Source organism: Oncorhynchus mykiss, chromosome 7 (genome assembly GCF_057628025.1).
Source record: "Oncorhynchus mykiss isolate SJ-2025 chromosome 7, ASM5762802v1, whole genome shotgun sequence".
NCBI classification, from domain to species: Eukaryota; Metazoa; Chordata; class Actinopteri; order Salmoniformes; family Salmonidae; genus Oncorhynchus; species Oncorhynchus mykiss.
Genome location: NC_143028.1, coordinates 40257613 through 40283925, shown reverse-complemented (window position 1 = coordinate 40283925; position 26313 = coordinate 40257613). Strand labels below are relative to the sequence as shown.

The following is a 26313-nucleotide window of genomic DNA, read 5'->3' as shown; positions in this document are numbered from 1 at the left end:
TAGCAACTGCTGATGGCCCCTTTTAGAATATCTTGTACGAGTTCCAATTAAAAAAGTGCCATGACAGGTTCTCACAATGTCCAACTGGAAGATAAGGTCAGTACTAGTAGTGGAATACATCTCTGTAAGAGGAGAATCACCCACCTGGAGATGTGAGAGTTGTTGATCTTGGTTGTTGACTCCCCAGACTGTATGCTGGGTAAGCTCTGATGAACGTCTGTCTTGGGTCTGCACAGAAACAGAAAACACAGAGGAGTATATTATATACACTGCTCAAAACAATAAAGGGAACACTTAAACACAATGTAACTCCAAGTCAATCACACTTCTGTGAAATCAAACTGTCCACGTAGGAAGCAACACTGATTGACAATAAATTTCACATGCTGTTGTGCAAATGGAATAGACAACAGGTGGAAATAATAGGCAATTAGCAAGACACCCCCAATAAAGGAGTGGTTCTGCAGGTGGTAACCACAGACCACTTCTCAGTTCCTATGCTTCCTGGCTGATGTTTTGGTCACTTCTGAATGCTGGCGATGCTTTCACTCTAGTGGTAGCATGAGACGGAGTCTACAACCCACAGAAGTGGCTCAGGTAGTGCAGCTCATCCAGAATGGCACATCAATGCGAGCTGTGGCAAGAAGGTTTGCTGTGTCTGTCAGCGTAGTGTCCAGAGCATGGAGGCGCTACCAGGAGACAGGCCAGTAAATCAGGAGACGTGGAGGAGGCCGTAGGAGGGCAACAACCCAGCAGCAGGACCACTGCCTTTGTGCAAGGAGGAGCACTGCCAGAGCCCTGCAAGATGACCTCCAGCAGGCCACAAATGTGCATGTGTGCTCAAACGGTCAGAAACAGGCTCCATGAGGGTGGTATGAGGGCCCGACGTCCACAGGTGGGGGTTGTGCTTACAGCCCAACACCGTGCAGGACGTTTGGCATTTGCCAGAGAACACCAAGATGTGACAAATTCACATTCCCAGTAAGTCAGAAGTTTACATACACTCAATTAGTATTTGGTAGCATTGCCTTTAAATTGTTTAACTTGGGTCACACGTTTCAGGAAGCCTTCTACAAGCTTTCCACACTCCAAACTCCACTATGGCCAAGACCAAAGAGCTGTCATAGGACACCAGAAACAAAATTGTAGACCTGCACCAGGCTGGGAAGACTGAATCTGCATTACGTAAGCAGCTTGGTTTGAAGAAATCAACTGTGGGAGCAATTATTAGGAAATGGAAGACATACAAGACCACTGATAATCTCCCTCGATCTGGGGCTCCACGCAAGATCTCACCCAGTGGGGTCAAAATGATCACAAGAACAGTGAGCAAAAATCCCAGAACCACACGGGGGGAACCTAGTGAATGACCTGCAGAGAGCTGGGACCAAAGTAACAAAGCCTACCATCAGCAAGGGCATTGAAGATGAAACGTGACTGGGTCTTTCAGCATGACAATGATCCCAAACACACCGCCCAGGCAACAAAGGTTTGCTTCATAAGAAGCAGTTCAGGGTCCTGAAGTGGCCTAGCCAGTCTTCAGATCTCAACCCCATAGAAAATCTTTGGAGGGAGTTGAAAGTCCGTGTTGCCCAGCAACAGCCCCAAAATATCCCTGCTCTAGAGGAGATCTGCATGGAGGAATGGGCCAAAATATCAGCAACAGTGTGTGAAAACCTTGTGAAGACTTACAGAAAATGTTTGACCTCTGTCATTGCCAACAAAGGGTATATAACAAAGTAGAGAAACTTTAGTTATTGACTAAAAACATATTAACCACCAGAATTTGCAAATAAATTAATTAGAAATCCTAGAATGTGATTTTCTGGATTTTTTCTTCTCATTTTGTCTGTCATAGTTGAAGTGCACCTATGATGAAAATTACAGGCCTCTCATCTTTAAGTGGGAGAACTTGCACAATTGGTGTCTGACTAAATACTTTTTTGCCCCACTGTACATGTTATGGGCACAGTATGTTTTACACTAGTTATCTTGTTATTAGTCCCAACCTTCAGCTCCATTCAACCCCTCCAATTTATCTCTTAACACCATCCATATTGGATTCTATTTGCCATATATTTTTCAACTGTGCTGTTTAACAAAAGTTCTGAACCTTTCTATTTTCATTGTTTCTACAGATTGTAAATTGTAAATACATTTTTTTGCAAAAAGTATTATTATATTATTGATCGATTGACTATAACTTTTCAGATCGCCCAGTAGTGCTATCTGCAGGGTTAGTTTCAGGTAAATGTTGCAAATCTTCAGCTATTGCTGGACCTGTTACCAAAAGCAAGCTACATATGGATAGTACCGAAACAAATGATCTAATGATTCTGCCTCTTCGCAGTAAAATCTGCAGAGCTGGGAAGGTTGTATCGCACATATAAATAACATTCTATTGGTTGCAAGAATTCTGTATAATAATTAAAATGTTAAAAAATCTACGTTTTGAATCCAGCATTGTTTTGCTTATCAGTTTATAAACCATGCGCCATGGAATTGGTACATCAAAAATCTAAACTATTTTGCAATCTATATGGCGCAGCTGTACATTTCTTGGTCCTTAAATTAAATTGGTTTTCCTTAACCAATTATGGTATTTAATGCAGGGCCGACAGACAAGTTCCATACTTTTGCCCCCTTCCACTTCCCTCTTCTATTTTTGCGGTAACGCTGCAATTGTTTAGTTAGCTGCATGTATGACAATTTACTTAGATTATAGCTTTTTTTTTTTATTCAAACAAATTCATAAAAAAATCTAATATTATATTTGAGTTTAACCTCAATATTTGTTGTATTATTTGTTCTGTCTTTTCTGCTGGATTAAATTGAAATTGCAACCAATGGCTTATTTTAAAAATAGCGATATTTGACAGATTATTTCCTTTTCAAATAACAATGTGAGAGGTTATAATCTGAATAAAGGGGAAAAAATCATTTCATGAACATAGGGTGAGACTCTTACTAATTTTCTAGAGAAGTTCAGATTTAAGTATAACTTTAGTATGCCTGAAGCCATTATTGAGAGGTCTAATGCTTTAATATTTAAGACTTTTTGCCCTCCGAATGTATAGTCATTATATAAATAGGCCTGTTTAAATTTTGTCTTCCTTGCCATTCCAAATTAAATTGAATCTTTTTTTCTCATACAATAAGAAAAAGACAACTGTTCTCCAGGTGTAGGCAAGACCATAAGCAAATAGGTAAACTGGGATATGACTAGAGTTAATCAGGGAGGTTTTTCCACAAATGGAAGGGTATTTACCTTTCTATGGTAGCAAGATCTTATGTATTTTACTAACCTTTTTGGGATATGTATACCGAGTATATCCACAACACCATTAGACCATTTTATTGGTAAACTACATGGTAATGTAAAAGTTGTATTTTTTTTGTGATCCAATATGTAATTTAGTACACTTATCAATTGGTTGTAATCCAGAAAGGTTAGAAAAATGATCTAGATCCTCTGAGGCTGTGGAGTGATCCAAGTTGTGGATCTTAAAAAAAAACATGAATCAGTGTACAATGACACCTTTGTTTTTCAGCCCTGTATTTCTATTCACTTGATATTATTGTTGGATCTGATTTTAATAGCTAACATTTTGATGGCCATAATAAATAGATATGCTGATAGTGGACAACCTTGTTTTACTCCTATCGACAGTTTAAAACTTTCTAAGTAGCCATTATTTACTATTTTACACCTAGGGTATGACTGGATTTTAACTCATTTTTTAATACACGATTTTAACCCATTTTATAAGAGATTCTCCAAAATTGAAATGTTCCAGGCATTTCTCTAAAAACTCCAGTCATACTTTATCAAAAGCCTTTTCAAAGTCAGCTATGAATAGCAGGCCTGGTTTCCCAGATTTTTCATAGTGTTTCCAGTACTTGCCTTATATTATCTCCAATGTAAAAAAACAAAACCTGTCTGATTAGAATGAATAATGTCTGACAAATAATGTCTGACAATAAATCACTGAAGTGTAAGATGCCTCCAATTTATTTTTAAAGGACTGGATCTTTATATTTCCCACTTGTATCCTGTTTCAGTAATAATGGAATCAGACCTTGTTGAGTGTCTGATTATCTACCATTTACATAGGAGTGGTTAAAACATGCTAATAACGGTCCTCTGAGTATATCAAAAAAGGTTTGGTATACCTGAAATGGTATATGCCATCCAGCCCTGAAGTTATCCCAGTTAAAGGCTTTAATTGCATCAAGAAGTTCCTTCTCTATAATTTCACCTTCACATGAGTCTTTCTGTATGGCTGTTCATTTAAAGTTATTAATAGAAAAAATGTCCATACAATTAGCTTCGGTTAAAAGGCGCTGAAGGAGACAAATGAAAACACATGCTTTAAAGTACTTTGCTTCCTCTTCCAAAATATCATTTCGTGAATCATTGGTGACTCCGTCATTTGTAACAAGTTTCAGTAAATTATTTTTGGGAGCATTTCTATGTTGAAGATTAAAAAATAATTTGGTGCATTTTCCCCCATATTCCATTCAGTTTGCTTTATTATTATTATTAATATATTACACTTGATCTTTGTTGAATAAGTTCCTCCATTTCCTTTTCCTCCAACTTATTCTGAGCCTCTATGGTACAGTTTTCACTGCCATCTATCTGTTCTGTTAGACCTTCAATTTCCTTTGTTAGTATGGATGCCTTTGACCTAAATTGCTTTTGTTTTAGAAAGGAGTACTGAATTGCATGGCCTCTAAAGGCATATTTAAAAGTGGCCCATACAATAAGCGGATTTGCTGTACCTATGTTATAAATTCCTCTGTCCTAGTTAAAAACAAGTTATCATCCAATAGGCTTTGATTAAATTTCCAATATCCTCACCCACGTGGAAATTCAGTAAGAGTAATGTAATGTCTCCTTCAGCTTATTTGATGGTCTGACCACAGAGGAGTATATTAGTAAAGTTCATGTCTAGAGAGGAAAAATGCTTACACAGACAATGAACAGACATCTTACTCCTTTATAAACACACTGACCTGATCTTTTTGATGCTGGGTTTCTTGGCAACGGGCCTGGCTGGGCTGCTCTCTTTGATGCTGGGTTTCTTGGCAATGGGCCTGGCTGGGCTACTCTCTTTGATGCTGGGTTTCTTGGCGATGGGCCTGGCTGGGCTGCTCTCTTTGATGCTGGGTTTCTTGGCGATGGGGCTGGCTGGGCTGCTCTCTTTGATGCTGGGTTTCTTGGCGATGGGCCCGGCTGGGCTGCTCTCTTTTATGCTGGGTTTCTTGGCAATGGGGCCAGCTGGGCTGCTCTCTTTTATGCTGGGTTTCTTGGCAATGGGGCCGGCTGGGCTGCTCTCTTTAATGCTGGGTTTCTTGGCTATAGGCCCGGCTAGGCTGATCTCTTTGATGCTGGGTTTCTTGGCGATGGGCCTGGCTAGGCTGATCTCTTTCCCTTTTTCTTTCTCCTCCTCTTGCTCTGGCTTTTCTGCTTGGTCATTTTCCGGCTTCTCCTTATTGCTCTCGTCTTTATCCAGGGGAGGTTCTTCTTCTACTTCTGGCTTCACTCTCTCCAGAAGCTCTCCCTCGGGGTGCTCCCCCTCCAAGAGCTCCCCGTCCGGGCCATGCTCCCTCTCAGGCCTCTCCTTCCTCTCCTTCTTGGGCGGGGGAGGCATCGCGTACTGTTGTGCCACCTGCTGGGCCACCAGCTGGGAGTTGATCCTGGGTTTCCTGTAGAGGCCAGGGCACAAATAGGGATTAGCAGGCAGCAGAGACTCCAGGCTCAGCTTTCTCAGGACAAGATGACCATGAGCAGCCCCTGCCTGACCACATAGCAACACACACACACCCTCTCTGCATCATCTTATAAGGAGTTTGCTGGATTGAGTCACAGTGCCTCTGTGGAGTGAAAGGGTTAATGTACACACACGGCTGGCTGACTGGATGTAAGTGACAGCTCTTGGTCGGGCTGGTCTGTTTGAAGAGTAATCTCACTAGCTCAGTGCTATAATAAAATGAATGTGGGGATCACAACGTGGGACAGTTGCAGCATGTCATTTACGTCCTCTAATCTGATTACTGCAGCGTTGGCCCCATTTGTCACAGACTGGGATACACAGAGACGTGCAGCCGCTCACTTACTAGCTGGCTAGCCCACCAGAGCAGAAAGAAGTCACTCTGTGGCTCTCTGTCGTCACTCACACACAGACACACCTAGCCTATTCTCTTTGAGCCAAACCATTCTCGTTCAGCAGGCAAATGCGTTGTGAGTGAGAGGTGGAGACAAATGAGTGCCTTGGTGGATGAATAAAAAGATCTAGGATAAAGGGCTCATTGGGAGCTCATCACTCTTCATCCTGAGAGGTTAGAAGAGGTACTTCATGGGGGGGAAAAAAACAAACACTTCAGGCAATGAATGAGAATGCGAGGATTATCGTGTGAATAACTTCCGACTAGGGGCTGTTCTTAGTCCGACACGAAGCAGAGGGCCAGGGAAACAGCCCTTTGGAGGGTGATATTAACAATAATTCCCAGGTTATAGCTTTTATAAAACAGTTACTAACATATTTTTCTAAAGATTACATATTTTCATTCAAATATTTAAGGGCCTCCCGAGTGGTGCAGCAGTCTAAGGCGCTGTATCGCAATGCTAGTGGCGTCACTACAGATCCGGGTTCGATCCCGGGCTGTGTCGCAGCCGGCCGCGACTGGGAGACCCAAGAGGCAGCGCACAACGTTCCCAGCGTCGCCCAGGTTAGGGGAGGGCTTGGCCGGCCGGGATGTCCTTGTCCCATCGCAATCTAGCGACTCCTGTGGCGGGGCGAACGCATGCACGCTGACACGGTCGCCAGTTGGTCGCCAGTTTTTCCTCCAAAACATTGGTGCGGCTGGCATCTGGGTTAAGCGAGCAGTGTGTCAAGAAGCAGTGCGGATTGGTAGGGTCGTGTTTAGGAGGACGCATGGCTCTTGACCTTCGCCTCTCCCGAGTCTGTACGTGAGTTGCAGCAATGGGACAAAACTAACTACGAATTGGATATCATGAAATTGGGGAGAAAAAAATGTGCAAAAAGTACAAATATTAGTATTAATAAATTCATTTTTTTCATCCTTCCACAATATTGTCCGGGCAAAAGTCATTAGCCAAATGAACTGGTTGTCCATTCCAAATGTTCTAAGCAAAAAAGGATGCCATGCAGGCTATAGTAGCTACTCATCCATTGCTAGCTAGCCAACTAGATCAAACACAATCAGAGCAAGCAGCTGAAATGACAGCAAATTTATTTTACCTTTGTTTCTATTGCCATTTCTTTGGATTTATCCATTATAATCATCCTGATAAATAAATTCACCCGGCTCAGAAGATGTCAGTCTCTTCACATTCATTCTTTCTACGGCAGGTGAAGATCGCAAAAAAAAAAAAGCAACGTTGTTGCACAGGTCAACGAGAAAGGCAGCAAGGTTTAGACTAGAGGTCTAATTGGTATGGCCGATTAATTAGGGCCGACTTCAAGTTCTCATAACAAATCGGTAATCGGCCTTTTTGGTCGCCGATTATATTGCAATCCACGAGGAGACTGCGTGGAAGGCTGACCACCTGTTACGCAAGTGCAGCATCAAAAGGACATTGTGAATGCAAGGAGCCAAGCTAAGTAATAGGCTAGCATTAAAACTTACATACAGATAAAGTCAGAAGTTTACATACACCTTAGCCAAATACATTTAAACTCAGTTTCACAATTCCTGACATTTACTCCTGGTAAAAATTGCCTGTCTTAGGATCACCACGTTATTTTAAGAATGTGAAATGTCAGAATAATAGTAGACAGATTTATTTCAGCTTTTATTTATTTCATCACATTCCCAGTGGGTCAGAAGTTTACATACACTCAATTAGTATTTGGTAGCATTGCCTTTAAATTGTTTAACTTGGGTCAAACATTTCAGGTAGCTTTCCACAAGCTTCCCACAATAAGTTGGGTGAATTTTGGCCCATTCCTTCTGACAGAACTGGTGTAACCGAGTCAGGTTTGTAGGCCTCCTTGCTCGCACATGCTTTTTCAGTTCTGCCCACAAATTTTCTATGGGATTGAGGTCAGGGCTTTGTGATGGCCACTCCAATACCTTGACTGTGTTGTCCTTAAGACATTTTGCCACAACTTTGGAAGTATGCTTGGGGTCATTGTGCATTTGGAAGACCCATTTGCGACCAAGCTTTAACTTCCTGGCTGATGTCTTGAGATGTTGCTTCAATATATCCACATAATTTTCCTGCCTCATGATGCCATCTATTTTGTTAAGTGCACCAGTCCCTCCTGCAGCAAAGCACCCCCACAACGTGATGCTGAAACCCCCGTGCTTCACGATTAAGATGGTGTTCTTCGGCTTGCAAGCATCCCCCTTTTCCCCCCAAACATAACAATGGTCATGATGGCCAAACAGTTCCATTTATATTTCATCAGACCAGAGGACATTTTTCCAAGAAGTACAATCTTTGTCCCCATGTGGAGTTGCAAACTGTAGTCTGGCTTTTTATGGCGGTTTTGGAGCAGTGGCTTCTTTGCTTAGCGGCTTTTCAGGATATGTCGATTTTCTGGATTTTTTTTTCTCATTTTGTCTGTCATAGTTGAAGTGTACCTATGATGAAAATTATACAGGCCTCTCTCATCTTTTCAAGTGGGAGAACTTGCACAATTGGTGGCTGACTAAACACTTTTTTGCCCCACTGTATATAGATACTTTTGTGCCTGTTTCCACCAGCATCTTCACTTCATTATTTATTTCAGACTAAATTGATTTTATTTCTGTATTATATTAAGTTAAAATATACAAGTGTTCATTGTTCATTCAGTATTCTTGTAATTGTCATTATTACATATAAATAAATAAAAATTGTCCGATTTTGGTCCTCCAATAATCGGTATCGGTGTTGAAAAACCACAATCGGTCGACCTCTAGTTTAGACTAATCCCAACTGTTGAAAAGCATATGCTAACCTAGAAGCATAGGGAAATAATGTCTAGACACATTTTTTCAGGGGAGATTAAGTTTATGAATTGCCTGGCTGGGCTGTGGGACAGTGGAACTGTTAACAGGCACTACCCGGGGCTTGTGGTGAAAAACTTCCTGCTAGCAACCAATCAGCATCCATACAACCTGTTTTATAACAGATTTTAAGTCCCAATATCACCCCCCCGCCCCCAAGTGTCGCACCACACACACACAGTTCGACGTCTAAGATGTGAGGGGTGAGTGCTGCGTGTCCCGTCTGCCTCCCTAATGGACAACAGCTGGCAGCAGTGGGGGGGTCTCAGGGGCAGGCAGAGAGAGAGAGAGAGCAAGAGAATAGAGTGCCACAGACACAAGGTTAGCCTAGATTTGGCTCTCACCAGCACAGATAATCACATCACTGGACTGGGCCAGATCAGTGAAAAATACCAGAGTATACCACACACACACACTCAACCACGTCTGAGAGGTACATGGTTTGCAAGCTACTCAGGAGGCACAATCCAACTATGGCATAGCCTCCACATCTCATCTACTGCATTGCCAAGAGGTCCTGTTTATTGTCTAGCTGTTCAGAGTGTGTCATGTTTAAAGAAACTCTCTGCGGGTTTGAGGGCAGATGGGCACTTCCCTGCTTTCTGATCCACCTGCCTGAGCCTCAGACTGAACTGATAAACAAGCTCTGTCTGGCTCCTAGAAAATGTAGCCTACCTGTTGACTAGAATACCAATGAGGTGCTGACTCGTTCTCTCAGAGAGTCTGTTATCGTTAAGTTGGTCAGAACATGAGCAGAAACTTGATGACAATACTGAGTGGGACTGTTCTGATACAGCTGGTGCTGCTCAAGACATTTTAGACAACATGGCCCCCAGGCTTTACTTAAAGGTTAATTTCAGATGTGGTTGTCTGATTACGATGGGTACATTGATTATGATGCATGGCTGATGAGGTCTATTTGTGGAGAGGAGAGTGTTTTTCACAAGGCTGCTGGAGTAATTTACCTTAGAAACAGCACATCCTAGATATCAACCCTTTTACTTTCTCCCGCCCTCTCCCTGTCTCTTTATCTCTGTTCTGCAGGAGATAGAGAACCCACCGTCTCTCCCTCAGGGGGGACCAGTCGATCAGTAGGCAATCAATCGCTTCATAATATGGCATCATGTCGTAGCGCTCGCGCCACGCTCCAATCAATAGGCAGGCTGTGGTGAATGCTGATGACCTTGTAGTGACTCCACCCAGCACAGCTGGCATGGCTCTGGAGCTGCTGCATAAAGCTAGCCTACTCACTCTTACAGAATCAATGCCAGTCACACTCCACAGGAGAGGAGGGATTGACATGCTCACGTTCAGCAGCATCTGGATGACGAGACACTCAAAAAAAACCTTAAGTGACTTGACAAGGTTTGAGCAACTTCATATCAATGGCAGTTCTCAATACCCTTGAGGAGCCTCACTTGTACTCTCAGACTGGCGCCCGAGGTCACTTTGCAACAAGCACTCAAACACACCAAAACTATTTGTCTCCAACGGCAGTGAATATTGTCGCCAATCAATCACAGGATTTGGCAGGACGCATGCAGACCAAACACTCGTAAACGGGTTCTCAGCGCAGCCCGCGTCTGACGGGCCCAGAAATAATTTCCCGTGGCAGGTTAAGCTGTCAGCAAAGTGCTGGAGGTAGAAAGTGAGCATGATTGATTGATTGATTGATTGATTGATTGATTGATTGATTGGCTCACCGCCTCCTTGGCCCATCACCCCAGACCCAGAGATTTGTGTCAGACGCAGCAGTGCTCAGCCCAGAGAGAGGGAAGCAGCAGGAACAGCCCCAGTAGTTAAGCTGTGATTCAGTGCCAGCTGTAACTGAGCCATGGAGTTGTTGCCAGCATGATCGGAGCGCTACTCCCTGTTTGGCCTGCCCTGTGGTGCGCTTACTCTACAGAGTATTATTACACTTACCAGCTACGTCACTGCTGCTCTGAACACCACCACTCTGACCCATTAACACGGCTGGCTGGCTGGCTGGATCCACACCACTGGGCTGGCCACACTCACCTTGCTGGTAGGCAGGAAAACAGCGCCACTGCATCTGTTCCAAGCCACTTCTCACTGAGAAACACCAGATAATCGGTCTAGGCTATTCCTCCTTTTCACACCTCCATAGATAATGATTGTCTCTGCTGACTGCCCCTTAAATTCCCCTTGATATGGGGTGTGGATTCTTACCCCACAGGCGGCTATGAAATGACTGTCATCAGCACTAAACACTAAACCCAGGCAGACAGACCTATGGTTATGCTGCCAGCCACACCCACTATATTGTCAATCATAATAAGTACTCCCAAGGAACTACTCATGCATGTCAATATTAGCCTCCTACCTGAAGAGCATAGCAAGTGGAGACCTAGAGATGCCAATAACATACTGTTGAACTTAAAACCAAGCAGTGTTGTGACAGAATTGAGATATTGAGTACTTCTGTAGAGACAGACACGGAGAGAGGGGTGACCATGCGACCACAGGAAAGCCCTCATTAACACGGCTCTTTATTTTGAGTGATAATTGGAGGACAGGCTATTACTCCCAGCCAGCCACAGACCCAGAGCATGCAGCAGCGGCAGCTCAAAGAGAGAGGCCTAGACAAAAAGGTCCCCTCTAACAGGGACAGCCAACTGTAGTCAGACTATAAGATTTCATCTGAATCTAAAAACATTTTTACAAAATACTGTGCACCTGAAGTTAGGACTACATGATAAATCGTATTCAGATCAAAAATTGCGATTTTGACGTGCAAATATCCATATCGCAAGAAGTTGCAATTTTCTCCTTTCTTTGACACTTAACACAAGAAAAATTAGACTATGGTACCACCTCCAATGAGAGGCGCTAGACTCCGTTCACTCACCCTCTACATGCACAGAGGATGCTGACCAATCACAAGCGGGCTCTCCCACTCTCTGCACGGCATGCACATGCTGGCCAATCACAAGCATCCGCGCTGGTGAAGAGAGAAGGGGCTTCAAAGACAGTACAGTATGAGGTTCAGAAACTCTGTGGCTTTACCTCAAAGTGTGTGTCAAACATGAATGCTGCAAGTACTAATTAAAATTTCAATTTGGTGCCAAAGAAGGGCTCATCTTCAGCAGTATTTTGGCAAAAATAACCCCCGAGCTGTGGTGACAAGAGGCAACACAACAAATGTATTCAATCATTTGAAGAATAACCACCCCCACTTTGCGATGATTGCACGGTAAAAAAAAAGTATTGAAAACAAAAAGTGCCTGGACAGCAGCAAAGCCCCTAAACCACATTCAACAACCTATGTTAAACAGGCATCGATTGTCCATGTATTTTCAAGTGTAACGTCCTATGAAAAACTTCCTGCAGACACACAGAAATCAGAGGCCATCACATATCCAAAGACATGGTTCCTATTTACACTGTCAGCAAAGACGGCTTCAAAAAGAATATTAACAAGCTGGACAGGACATACAAGATTCCATCTTGCACATATTTCCCAAGTCGCCACCCCAACACTGTATAACAAAATTAAAAAAGGGTAAAAGTTGAAACATGTCGAGTCGATTGACTGGACCAGACAGTTTTTGGACACAGGCTGCACCTTGCAATTGGTAGGCTACGTGTTACATGTTATGGCACTTTGACTCATCATTTCAATTATAATAATTATAGGTCATACTTATACATAATTTACACACTAACAAGTTTCCTATTCCATAACCAGCCTATGGCTGCCTGAATAAACAATTATCTTAGGTAATTTAAGAACTAAATGGTAAAATAAGAAATAGGACCTAATGATATTAATTAATAAGTGCTGGGATAGAGGATCACCATTTTGATGATCATGTTAAAAATGTATTTTAGTTAAGAGGTAGGTGTAATAATGCAATGCATTATCACAGTACCAGTCAAAAGTTGACAAAGAAAAACCCTTGAATTAGTTATTTTTACTATTTCCTACATTGTAGAATACTAGTGAATACATCAAAACTATGAAATAACACATATGGAATCATGGAGTAACCAAAGAGGTGTTAAACCAATGAAAATATATTTTCTATTTGAGATTCTTCAAATAGCCACCCTTTGCCTTGATGACAGCTTTGCACAGTCTTTGGCATTCTCTCAACCACCTTCATGAGAAATGCTTTTCCAACCGTCTTGGGAGTTCCCACATATGCTAAACACTTGTTAGCTGCTTTTCCTTCACCCTGCGTTCCAACTCATCCCAAACCATCTCAATTGGGTTGAGGCTCGGGTAATTGTGGAGGCCAGGTCTCCTGATGCAGTACAGTATCACTCTCCTTGGTCAAATAGCACATACACAGCCTTGAGGTGTGTTTTGGGTCATTGACCTGTTGAAAAACAAAATGAGTGGGACTAAGCGCAAACCAGATGGAATGGCGTAAACCAGATGGAATGGCTTATCTCTGCAGAATGTTGTGGTAGCCATGCTGGTTACATGTGCTTTGAATTCTAAATAAATCTGTGTCACCAGCAAAGCACCCCCACAACAATCACACCTCCTCCACGCTTCACAGTGGGAACCACACATGCGGAGATCATCCGTTCACCTACTCTGTGTCTCACAAAGACACAGCGGTTGGAAGCAAAAATGTGGACTCTAAAACCAAAGGACAGATTTCCACCAGTCTAATGTCCATTGCTTGTGTTTCTTGGCCCAAGCAAGTCTCTTCTTCTTAGTGTCCTTTAGTAGTGGTTTCTTTGCAGCAATTCAACCATGAATCCCTGATTCACACAGTCTCCTCTGAACAGTTGATGTTGAGATATGTCTGTGACTTGAAATCTGAAGCATTTTTTGGGCTGAAATTTCTGAGGCTGGTAACTCCAATGAAATGATCCTCTGTAGCAGAGAACTCTGGGTCTTCCTTTCCTGTGGCGGTCCTCATGTAAGCCAGTTTCATTATAGCGCTTGATGGTTTTTGCGACTGCACTTGAAGAAACTTTCAAAGTACTTGACATTTTCAGAATTGACTGGCCATGTCTTAAAGTAATGGGACTGTCATTTGTCTTTGCTTACTTGAGCAGTTCTTGCCATAATATGGACTTGATATTTTACCAAAAAGGGATATCTTCTGTATATCACCCCTACCTTGTCACAACACAACTGATTGGCTCAAACTCATTAAGGAAAGAAATTCCACAAATTAACTTTTAACAAGGCACACATGTTAATTGAAATGCATTCCAGGTGACTACCTCATGAGCTGGTTGAGAGAATGCCAAGAGTGTGCAAAGCTGTCAAGGCAAAGGGTGGCTACTTTGAAGAATCTGAAATATCAATAAGGTTTTGATTTGTTTAACACTTTTTTGGTTACTACAGTACATGATTCCATATGTGTTATTTCATAGTTTTGATGTCTTTACTATTATTCTACAATGTATAATACGGTAAAAATAAAGAAAAACCCTTGAATGAGTAGGTTTGTCCAAACTTTTGACTGGTACTGTATGTAGCCTATAAAACAATGCTGAAAAAGATTATTAGTTTCATTTGGGTTTGTATTCAGTTAGCACAGTATGTATTTATAGGATCTCATTTTACAAGTTATTTTCTCTACCCTGACACGGTTTTACCATGTCTGATGATATTACCAAGTTTTCACCCAAGTGTTTGAAAATCACAATCTGTGCCTCCCCCAAAAAATAAATGTTTTGCTATTAGACATCGTGCAGCCCTACCTGGAGTGGAGAGCAGCTCCAGCACTGTCTGCATGACTCACTGCTGGCTAGAGCCAAGGGCATTATTAAAAACATTGAATTAAACATTCCTCCAGACACAAAATCCTGCACCCCCAAGGGGGATGCCCCTGCATGCCTCCCCATGCCCCCGGGTACTCAGTGAGCACAGTGGGCCCCAGCAGAGCCCTCCGACAAGGCAGCTGAGCATGACATTTCTTTCCCACGGTGATGTACAGTGACAACTATTTGGGACAGTTGACAAAAGAGAAACAAATCAATGAAAATCTTAAAAACAAAAAAATGGGGAAAGAAATAAGTTCCTCATTCTTAAAAAAAAAAAAAAAAATAGAACCCTTTAACCTAAACCAGTGTGGGGCTTCTGAGTGTGTGTGGCCTCCCACTGTGAGATATTCCCTCCCACGTCTGACCTCCAGGCTACAAATTGCTTCCCATCAGGGTGATTGACAGCCGCACTTGTGACAGCACTAAGCATGCATGAGCTCCCTCCATCAGAGGCTCCATGACAGTCCTCTTTGTATCACTTGTGCTCTCTCCGCCCTCGCTTTCCCTGCTGAATCATTATCTCTTCACCTCTAGTCAAATGTATCATCCACTTTGTCTCCAGTCCCCATTCTAAATATGTAGCCATTGCTTCCCTGCTATACCTTTTCTGTGCTGTCAATTACACACTGTTTTTCACTCTTCCTTCCCTTATTATTTCTCATTCCGTGGCTCTCACCTCAATGCTCCTCTCTCTCCCTGTAGTCTCTCTCCTCTGTGTCAGTCTGACTCCCTGCTATGTGAGGGGTGTCTGCCAGTGTCTGTTGGAACCAGTCACCCTGCAGCGGTCATGCGTTGTCATACTTGCTCTTGTGTAAACATGGCCCGTTTCAAATTAGCTCAACAAGTCATCAAGCAATACTGCTCAGGGGGACACAGTGGTTGACAGCAGGCGTTTCATGTTGTACAGTGCATTCGGAAAGTATTCAGAACCCTTGAAAAACTGAAATATTATAAGTATATAAGTATTCAGACCCTTTATTCAGTACTTTGTTGAAGCACCTTTGGCAGTGATTACAGCTGAGTCTTCTTGGGTATGAAACTACAAGCTAGGTACACCTGTATTTGGTTTCTCTCATTCCTCTCTGCAGACCCTCTGAAGTTCTGTCAGGTTGGATGGGGAAAGTCACTGCACAGCTATTTTCAGGTCTCTCCAGAGATGTTCGGTCGGGTTCAAGTCTGGGCTCTGGCTGGGCCACTCAAGGACACAGAGAGATTTGTGCCGAAGGCACTCCTGCGTTGTCTTGGCTTTGTGCCTTAGGGTCATTGTCCTGTTGGAAGGTAAACGTTCGACCCGGTCGGAGGTCCTGAAAGCTCTGGAGCAGGTTTTCATTAAGGATCTCTGTACTTTGCTCCGCTCATCTTTCCCTCGATCCTGACTAGAGGTAGACAGATTATGATTTTTCAACACCGAAACCGATTATTGGAGGACCGATTAAGCGGTCAAATTTTTGTTGTTGTTGTAATAATGACAATTACAACAATACTGAATGAACACTTATTTTAACTTAATACATCAATAAAATCAATTTAGCCTAACAAATAATGAAACATGTTCAATTTGGTTTAAATAATGCAAAAACAAAGTGTTGGAGAAGAAAGTAAAAGTGCAATATGTGCCATGTAAGAAAGCTAACGTTTAAGTTCCTTGCTCAGAACATATGAAAGCTGGTGGTTCCTTTTAACATGAGGCTTCAATATTCCCAGGTAAGAAGTTTTAGGTTGTAGTTAGTTATTATAGAAATTATAGGTCTATTTCTCTATACGATTTGTATTTCATATACCTTTGACTATTGGATGTTCTTATAGGCACTTTAGTATTGCCAGTGTAACAATATAGCTTCCATCCCTCTCCTCGCCGCTACCTGGGCTCGTACCAGGAACACATCGACAACAGCCACCCTCGAAGCAGCGTTACCCATGCAGAGCAAGGGGAACAACTACTCCAAGTCTCAGAGCGAGTGACGTTTGAAACGCTTTTAGCGCGCACCCCGCTAACTAGCTAGCCATTACACATCGGTTACACCAGCCTAATCTCGGGAGTTGATAGGCTTGAAGTCAAAAACAGCGCAATGCTTGACACACAACGAAGAGCTGCTAGCAAAACGCACGAAAGTGCTGTTTGAATGAATACTTACGAGTCTGCTGGTGCCTACCATCGCTCAGTCAGACTGCTCTATCAAATCATAGACTTAATTATAACATAATAACACACAGAAATACGAGCCTTAGGTCATTAATATGGTCAAATCCGGAAATTATTATTTTGAAAACAAAACGTGTATTCTTTCAGTGAAATACGGAACCGTTCTGTATTTTATCTAACGGGTGGCATCCATAAGTCTAAATATTGCTGTTACATTGCACAACCTTCAATGTTGTCATAATTACATAAAACTCTGGCAAATTAGTTCACAATGAGCCAGGCAGCCCAAACTGTTGCATATACCCTGACTCTGCGTGCAATGAACACAAGAGAAGTGACACAATTTCACCTAGTTAATATTGCCTGTTAACCTTTCGTTTAGCTAAATATGCAGGTTTAAAAATATATACTTCTGTGTATTGATTTTAAGAAAGGCATTGCTGTTTATGGTTAGGTACACATTGGAGCAACGACAGTCCTTGTTCACGAATGCGCACCGCATCGATTATATGCAACACGCTGGATAAACTAGTAATTTCATCAAACATGTGTAGTTATAACTACTGATTATGATTGATTGATTGTTTTTTATAAGATAAGTTTAATGCTAGCTAGCAACTTCCCTTGGCTTCTTACTGCATTCGCGTAACAGGCAGGCTCCTCGTGAGGCAGGTGGTTAGCGCGTTGGACTAGTTAACCGTAAGGTTGCAAGATTGAATCCCTGAGCTGACAAGGTAAAAATCTGTCATTCTGCCCCTGAACAAGGCAGTTAACCCACCTTCCTAGGCAGTCATTGAAAGTAGGAATGTGTTCTTAACTGACTTGCCTCGTTAAATAGTTGTTTTTTTGTTATTTATATATATATATATATATATAAATAATCCTGACTAGTCTCACAGTCCCTGCCGCTGAAAAGCATCCCCACAGCATGATGCTGCCACCACCACCACGCTTCACCGTTGGGATGGTGCCAGGTTTCCTCCTTATGTGACACTTGGCATTCAGGCCAAAGAGTTCAATCTTGGTTTCATCAGACCAGAGAATCTTGTTTCTCATGGTCAGAGTCCTTTAGGTGCCTTTTGGCAAACTCCAAGCGGGCTGTCATGTGCTTTTTACTGAGGAGTGACTTCCGTCTGGCCACTCTACCATAAAGGTCTGACTGGTGGAGTGCTGCAGAGATGGTTGTCCTTCTGGAGCTATGTCATAGTGACCATCAGGTTCTTGGGCACCTCCCTGACCAAGGCTCTTCTCCCCCGATTGCTCATTTTGGCCGGGCAGCCAGCTCTAGGAAGAGTCTTTGAGATACCAAACTTCTTCCATTTAAGAATGATGGAGGTCACGGTGTTCCTTCAATGCTACATACATTTTTTTGTTAGCTATCCCCAGATCTGTGCCGCGACACAATCCTGTCTCGGAGCTCTACGGACAATTCCTTTGACCTCATTACTTGTGGACTCCAATCAAGTTGTAGAAACATCAAGGATGGAAACAAGCTGCTCAATTCAAGTCTCATAGCAAAGGGTCTTAACACTTATTTTAGTATATTTGCAAAATATCATTATTATAGTGTGTAGATTGATGAGAAAAAAAAAAGTGGGAAAGGGTTCCGAATGCACCGTAAACTATACAAAAGGGAACAAAAACATTGCCTAAATACAATCAGAGAAGCCTTCTATCCTGACACTTCATAATGCTAGTCAAACACTACACGAACTGCAATAATTGGGTAACTTCCAATGTTCACTCTAAGCGCACCTCTAGGACTGCCGCACAGAAGAAAATGTCAAGCAGCACAGAGAAGACCCAAGAGACTGAACTTCAGAGTTCACCCTATTAGTTTGCCCTATATAGATACGTTTTTTTCTGTGATGGAATCAACATTATTTCAGCCCCTTTTCGATGCAAAACCAATCGAACTTTGCAAGATTGAGTCTGATTTTGGTGTAGGCAGAGCCAGAGCACAACAGAGTAGAATTCTATTGGCGGGTAGTGGTTCCTCCTTTAAAAGTTGTGTCATACTGCGGCACACCCTGCGTGCTGCTGCAACCTTCTGTGGCACGTCATTTAATTCTCAGCCATTTCTTCGATTACTGCAAGTTATTGCTAGTTTGACCACCAGAGGACATCTTATCTTTTAGAAGCACTTGGTAGTATTACGCATTGGCATTACCAGAGAATTTAAAACCTTTTGTATAACATAGTATATGGGATTGATTAAGAAATTTGGCTTAATTAATTTGATTAATATAATGGTGTTTCCATTCATAGAAAAATTGTCAGTTTGTGAATTCAGACCATTTTGCTCTCGGAGTGCACACTGGATATTCGGGGCGAGGAGTGGGATTGATTTGAGCATTCTGGCCTTACAACGGCAGTCAAGCACCCAAGCTAACGTTGTCTAGCTTCTTCCAGACACAAATGAGACCACTTTGAACATTTTACTCACTCTAGCAGAGCTGGAAAGGCAGTTTGTGTTAACCAGAGTGTTGGTGACTAAATGTGCTGCTGGAAACAATTTTAATTACCATTTTTTTGTGACGTTTCCTGACACCGGCCAAATTCAACGGCTGTTGAGTGCTCATAAAGTAATTATTCTGCGCTCTGGTACACTCAGAGGATGTTCTGAAATCTGTGTAGATAGTAGGCTGGACACATGACATTTTTAACAACATTCTTTTCTGATAAAAACTATTTCATTGCATCCCCCGTGGAGCCCAGTTCCATATTATGACCATATTTCCCAGCTGCTTGCCGTCATTTTGGAGTAATCGCGAAAAAACAGGCCTTATTTTAGTGCATTTCTCACCCTGCCAGCTCCTATTAGTTATTTTGAGCACCGTGGCACCAACTCGCCTTCTGAACTTTCTATTCCCAGCTTATTGTTCAACGTCACAATGACTGCGTCGCTATTGTTGGCAATATATTTAGTTTTTTTCATGTCGGGTGTAACCGGTGTGAAATGGCTAGCTAGTTAGCGGGGTGCGAGCTAATAGCATTTCAATCGGTGACGTCACTCGCTCTGAGAACTTGAAGTAGTTGTTCCCCTTGCTCTGCAAGGGCTGCGGCTTTTGTGGAGCAATGGGTAACGATGCTTCGAGAGTGGCTGTTGTCTGTGTGTGCAGAGGGTCCCTGGTTTGAGCGAGGGACTGGAACTATAATGTTACACTGGCACTATTTTAAAAATCAGGATAATCTCCTCTTTGTAATTACGTAAATCTGGGCAGCGAGCTCGTTTGTCATCGATCGCTAGACCAGAAATAGTCTGAATTTTTAAAAAAATTTTTATAGAATTCTTAGCAGCACTACTGTCAAAGCAGGCTCTGCGAACGTTAAATTCAATTAAATTTGCTATGGGCTCACGCTAGTGTTCCAGTTTAGCCAACGTTCTTAAGATGTTTTTCAGCCTTGGGTGAATTTTGACCCATTCTATTGTCCAGCCTATTGATAGCCAGAGCAAATTTACGAAAGCACTCAAATATCCATTGAGAAAGCACAACGATTATACCATTTAGCTAATGACGAGAATAATCAAGTCAATAAACGTTGGGTAGTTAGATAAACTTGTTAGTATATTAACTATAGGCTGATGTATGACTACTAACGTTAGGCAGCTAGCTAACATACCGGCACATACTGCTGTAATGATATGCTGTGGTTCGTAAGGACAGCGTTGCTAACAAATTGTCAGCCAACATAACGTGTAAGGTAATTGAAGTCATTACTTTATTACACTGAGTAGCAAGCTACCCCTTGCTCGTTAGGGCAAATCTGGTCTGTGATAGGCGGGGGGTTCACACCTCGCTCCGCTATTAGGTTATTCTTTAGTAAAGGTGGAATAGTCTATTGTTCAGCTATTAGCCCTCCTCCCCAAGTTGCAACAAATTGCTGTTCCCATCTCATTCCTTTCCCTCTTTCACGCGTCATCATTCTGCTCCCGAGTGGCTCGCTTGTGGGCGTGATATGGTAGCATCTTCGGTTGTGCGTCAAGAATTCTGCATATAGTAGCACGTTTGTATGAAGGTGTGGTTATTCATAGGCAAATTGTTATATGCTATGGAGGTAGATGTCTTTTTGTAGAGAGCAAAACCTTTTTTATTTTCAATCAAAAAATAATTGTTCTGAAAGCAACTTTTTTCCGACACTAAGTCAGTCAAAGCGGACACCTGCGAAGATGGCATCGATGGTATTGATGTATCCTAAAAATGGCATCTGCTGCTTTAGATTAAACGGTCATCTCAGTTATTGTTTACATATCTATAAAAAAACAAGCCGTTTTCTTCACTTTCAAAGAACGTAAGGGGTCGAAAATGTAGTTATTGCCAGATGTTCACTGTCCAAGGAACAGGCCGTAGAGGCTTTATGGCTGGCAAGTGTCCACAACCAGAGGTAGTTAAACTGTTGTGTTATTTTTCTCCATCTCTGCCTGTCTTGTTGTACATGGAACCTGTCTCACATGGATAAAAAAAAAAAAAAATTACCTTAAGATGTCAGCTGCTAATTTTCAGATTTACACCACATAAACACAGCCATTTTCACCGGGCTATCTATTGCAGCCAATTCATGATTTACCTGGGGGTTAGCCTTGCAATAACCAAGTGGTGAGACACAATGCCCTCTGTATTTAATTGTTTCAGGTACACTCTGATAGGTGTCTGCGTCACATACAGTATCTTCTATTGACATTATTGTTTGCCATCATGTGTCTGTTTTTCAGTACTCTGTAGCCACCAGGTGAGACCACACAATAACATTCTCTTCACTTCATCCCTCTGCCCCTTCTCCCTAAATCCTCTAGGTTATATCAGCTGTTTTGGTGAACACCTCCCGGATCTGAACAGGCTGACAGAGGGCACAGCATGATCATAGGTGAGATGTCACTTGGTCGGGTCAACAGGAAGTATTATTAAAGAGATGCTTTACATTGAAATACAGACAGATGTTTTAGTCCCAGAGTTAATGATCCAAGGCCAGTTTTGCATTTCACCTTCTGATTTAAGATGTCAGAATTTTAAAAAACATGCTCTAATCATGCTCTATCTCTATCCATTTGTCAATCGTCTGCAGGTATGTTTTGATGTGAGAGAGGAAGCCAGTCTCATCCTCACCACCTAACCCGCTCTTAAGATAACCGTCGGGCCAACTGGGGGCCCAAGGCTGGTTAGGAGACACCGCAATTGTGATGAACTGGGAGAATATTAGGGTAGCACTGTAATTCATGAATCATATTCTGTCTGCCGCTGTTCTTACCTCTTTCCCTTCTACACCTCTCCCCACCTCGTCTTTCTTCCGCATTTTATAATGCACACCATATGTGCATTGAAGTACAGATTGAACTTGTATTTAAAAATATTACAATTATCATAAATGCATTATAATTATGTAATTATAACACCTGGATAATGAACTTATTTCAGTAAAGCTTTTCACATTCTCCAATGGTTGAAATACTATCCTGTGTCCTCAGATTAAATGCAGATGAAGGGAGTTATGCATAGTTGTACCTGTATATATGAACTACAACTCAATCATGTTACAATGTGTAATCATTGATGTCCCAGGAGCAGCAACACTGTTGAAGTGTATAATTGTAAAACATTCATGCAGACACAGCATTATTAAAATAATGGAGTTTGATATTACTGAAAAATAATGTCTCCGAGATTCATACCTGAACCGCACCTTTATTTGCCAAGGAAGAGTACATGATCAGTGAATATATTCAATGTACAGGCTACAATGTGGGAATCTCATACGTGGTAATAACTACAGCACATGTGTATATAGGACTTGCATCCTTGGCACAATAAAGTTAATAATCTACTCTATCCATAGGCTTCATTAATGCCATTCAGACTTGAAATTGATACAACAACTATAATAGCTGTGGTTCATTGATTGGTATGAATATTAGTTCAGAACTAATGTTTTAGGGTCCATACACAGATTGGCTACATACTGTAGCTAGCTACACATCCATAGGCATACAGCTATTTTTATCCTTCACTACACAATAAGCAAGTAAATAGTTAGCTAGCTGTGTTACTTCAGCTGCATTGCAAGGCAAGTGTATACAATTGTACATTACATTTGCAGTAAATGTTTTAGCTAGCTAGATTCTTTACATCCACTGTTTCACAAGACGACAGCCTGGTTTGCTGGTTCTCAGGAGTCCCCTAAAACATTAAACACAAATTAATTATCCTAACACTAGCAAGCTGGCTAATGTTAGCTAGTCAGATAACTTGCTAAATAGCGATTTGTGAATTAGCTTTATGACCCCAAAAAATATGCACAAACGTTTGTCTCTACATTAACTAGCATATTCATCTCAATTGTATTTTTTTTTGCTTGACTTGACGTTATAATAACTTAAATCTGTTTCCACCGTAATGTTGTCAGCCATCTTTGTTGAAGAACGCCACAAGGCAAGTCTGGCTCGCGACAAAATTCATCATTGGAACCACTCGATATGATTGGTCATATAAAAACCTTGGGACCCAAATGCATAACGAGTGCTCCAACTCCCCCTTGTGGTGGTCTGGAGCATTGAAGCCGTGACGCTGGGTACCTCCAAGTCCCGCAGTGCAAAGCTCGCAACTTTTAAAGGAGGAACCACTGTAGCACACTAGGGGTCTTTCAATCACCAGCGAGTGAATGAACGCGTTCTTCAGATCAGAGCCACACGTGAACATTTGTTATTATTTGCTAGTTAAAGAGTTATTAGCCCAGTTATAGGTAAGTATAGGTCAGTAATGGGAAGCTACTGCTTCCAACAAGAGCACAAAACATGTAGGCTACATTTCAAGTGGTCTTTGAAAAGCCAGTCAGGTAAAAAGCTTATGCCTTAATTAAAGAGGCAGTGTTGTATTTTAAGACAGGCTTGAATATGCAAATAAGCCAATAGGCAGAGGGGAAGCCTACATTGTCTAATTCACTATGGTAATAATAATTCATTGTATTTTGTAAAGTGATTTCTTGCGTCATACAACAAGGCACAAAGCAATTTACAGTCACCCATTTTGCCCATGGTATTACAGACAAGTTTTTAAAAAATCATTAATGTCAAGCCCTTCATAATGATATATTAAAAAAAAAAAAAATGTAAGTATGCAATGTAGCCCTGCATTGAACACCACATATAGGCTACTGTGGGCTATATCAGAAATCAAAAGCTATTTCCAAGTTAAAAATGTTATGTGATTTGCTCCATTGGTTTTGTTGGTAGACCTACATTATGCTCAAATAGCCACAATCACCTATTGGCTACTGTCTAAAACTGTAAGGGTACAGCCTCACTGCAAAATTCTCACAACATTCAAGTTTCCGCTCACAAGACCTACACTGCTCAGTGCCCCAAAAAATTACAGGTAACATTGAGGACGTCACAAATTTGCTTTGATGGAAATACCACAGTCAGTCTCCCAATTACAAAATATTCTATACACAAAAGACAATCATGTCAATCTTACCTGAATAAAAATACAATTTTTAACTTGCCTAGTTAAATAAAATATATATATAATATATATATATATATATATTCTTCCCCAGATGACACTACCGCTGAGCTGTTTCTTTCCCCGTCTAGTGTTGTGACAGACACGGATGGAGTTGTGATCCAGAGGGATGGCCATGGTGGAAAGAGGCGTGTGTGAGGGCCAGCCCAGCTCTTACCTTTTACCTGCCTTTTACCTCTTACCTCTTACCTGCTTCCCCTTGTCCCTCCGTACCCTCCCTTGTCCCTCCGTACCCTCCCTTGTCCCTCCGTACACTCCCTTGTCCCTCCGTACACTCCCTTGTCCCTCCGTACACTCCCTTGTCCCTCCGTACACTCCCTTGTCCCTCCGTACACTCCCTTGTCCCTCCGTACACTCCCTTGTCCCTCCGTACACTCCCTTGTCCCTCCGTACACTCCCTTGTCCCTCCGTACACTCCCTTGTCCCTCCGAAGCCCCTTGTCCCTCCGAAGCCCCTTGTCCCTCCGAAGCCCCTTGTCCCTCCGAAGCCCCTTGTCCCTCCGAAGCCCCTTGTCCCTCTGTACCATCTGCTCTCGGTTCTTCTTCCGGCTACTTTGCCTCCCCATTGTCACTCTACACGTCTCTCTCAGTCTCGTTCTCTCACTTGCTCGCTCCCTCACTCCACCCTGTGAGGACAAGTTCAAGTCAACAGCTCGTTCTATCAACGTTTCGCCATTTGTCAGACTGCCAAATGGGCCATTCAAAATCACTCACATTCTCTCAAATCTCATGAAGTAATTAAATACTCTGAAATCCGCCAATTAACACATTAAGATTAGGGCCTACCTGCTCATGCTTAAGGATTAATGCAGATGCTGATAATGATTTATAAGCATAAGCCTTTACAAATACAAATGGAGTGTGCAAGCACGTCCTTCTTAAGTAATTCCATTAGTCTTGACAATTTGTGTTAATGTGACAGCGGTAAAATCCACAGATTATAATGACTATGGCTGGGCGATATGACGATATATATCGTGTGATGATAGAAAAATATCTATCGTTTCATATTATGCACTATCGTTTATTTCATGTCGCAAATCTTACTCTTTACGGCAATATTTTTCATCAATTGGAAGGAAATTTGCAACAAACAAACATGGAGGACAGTGAACGTGACATCGGAGCTCGTACCTGAAAGAGTGGCTCCTTCGGTCACATGGACGTGGTTTGGGTATGAAAAGTCTGACACGGACCAGAAAACCGTCCTCTGCAAAATATGCCGCAGGCCAGTCCCGACAACAGGCTCAAAACACGTACGCAAGAATCATGTGAAACAGTACAGAGAAAGTCTATGGATGAGAAACAAAAAAGTACAGTCGAGTGCTCTAAACGTTGCAAGATACTTTTGCCCGCGGCAAACCATATGGCAAAGAATCACAAAAGACGGAAGGAGGTAACAGCTGCTGTTACAACTTACATCTGCAAAGACATGGCCCCAATTTACACGGTGGAGAAACGAGGGTTTCGTGAGTTGGTGCTAACACTCGACCTAAGGTACCAAATGCAAATTGATATGTGACGCGTATTAATGCCAAAATAACATGCAACAGGCCAATATTTATGTTTTTTTGCACATATAAATTTAAGTGTTTTCTATTTACCTTTTTAGATTAATATTGTATTACACGCTTAATTTAAAATTTGCTAAAAGGTTCTAAATAAAAGGAGAAATAATCAAGAGTAAGAACCTTTTATTTGTTGAGTATAATTCAACATGTAATAAGAAATAGGCCTTTACATAAACTATTTATTCATTGAATTTACAGAAAATGTGCTATATCGTGATATGAAATGACCTATGAGACTGAAACATTAGCTATGTAAGAAAGCTAACGTTTCAGTTCCTTGCTCAGAACATGAGAACATATGAAAG

General features: G+C 41.9%; 1 protein-coding gene across 1 annotated transcript in view; it reads right to left on the bottom strand.

Moving 5' to 3' along the window:
- Nucleotides 1-26313, bottom strand: part of LOC110527873 (RING1 and YY1-binding protein B) — a 40332-nt gene that overhangs the window by 2668 nt on the left and 11351 nt on the right. The window contains exons 3-4 of the mRNA XM_021609456.3: nucleotides 5020-5712; nucleotides 145-228 (exon numbers count right to left, since the gene is read on the bottom strand). Of these exons, the coding sequence (XP_021465131.2) occupies nucleotides 145-228; nucleotides 5020-5712 (777 nt within the window). The remainder of the gene's footprint in view (nucleotides 1-144; nucleotides 229-5019; nucleotides 5713-26313) is intronic.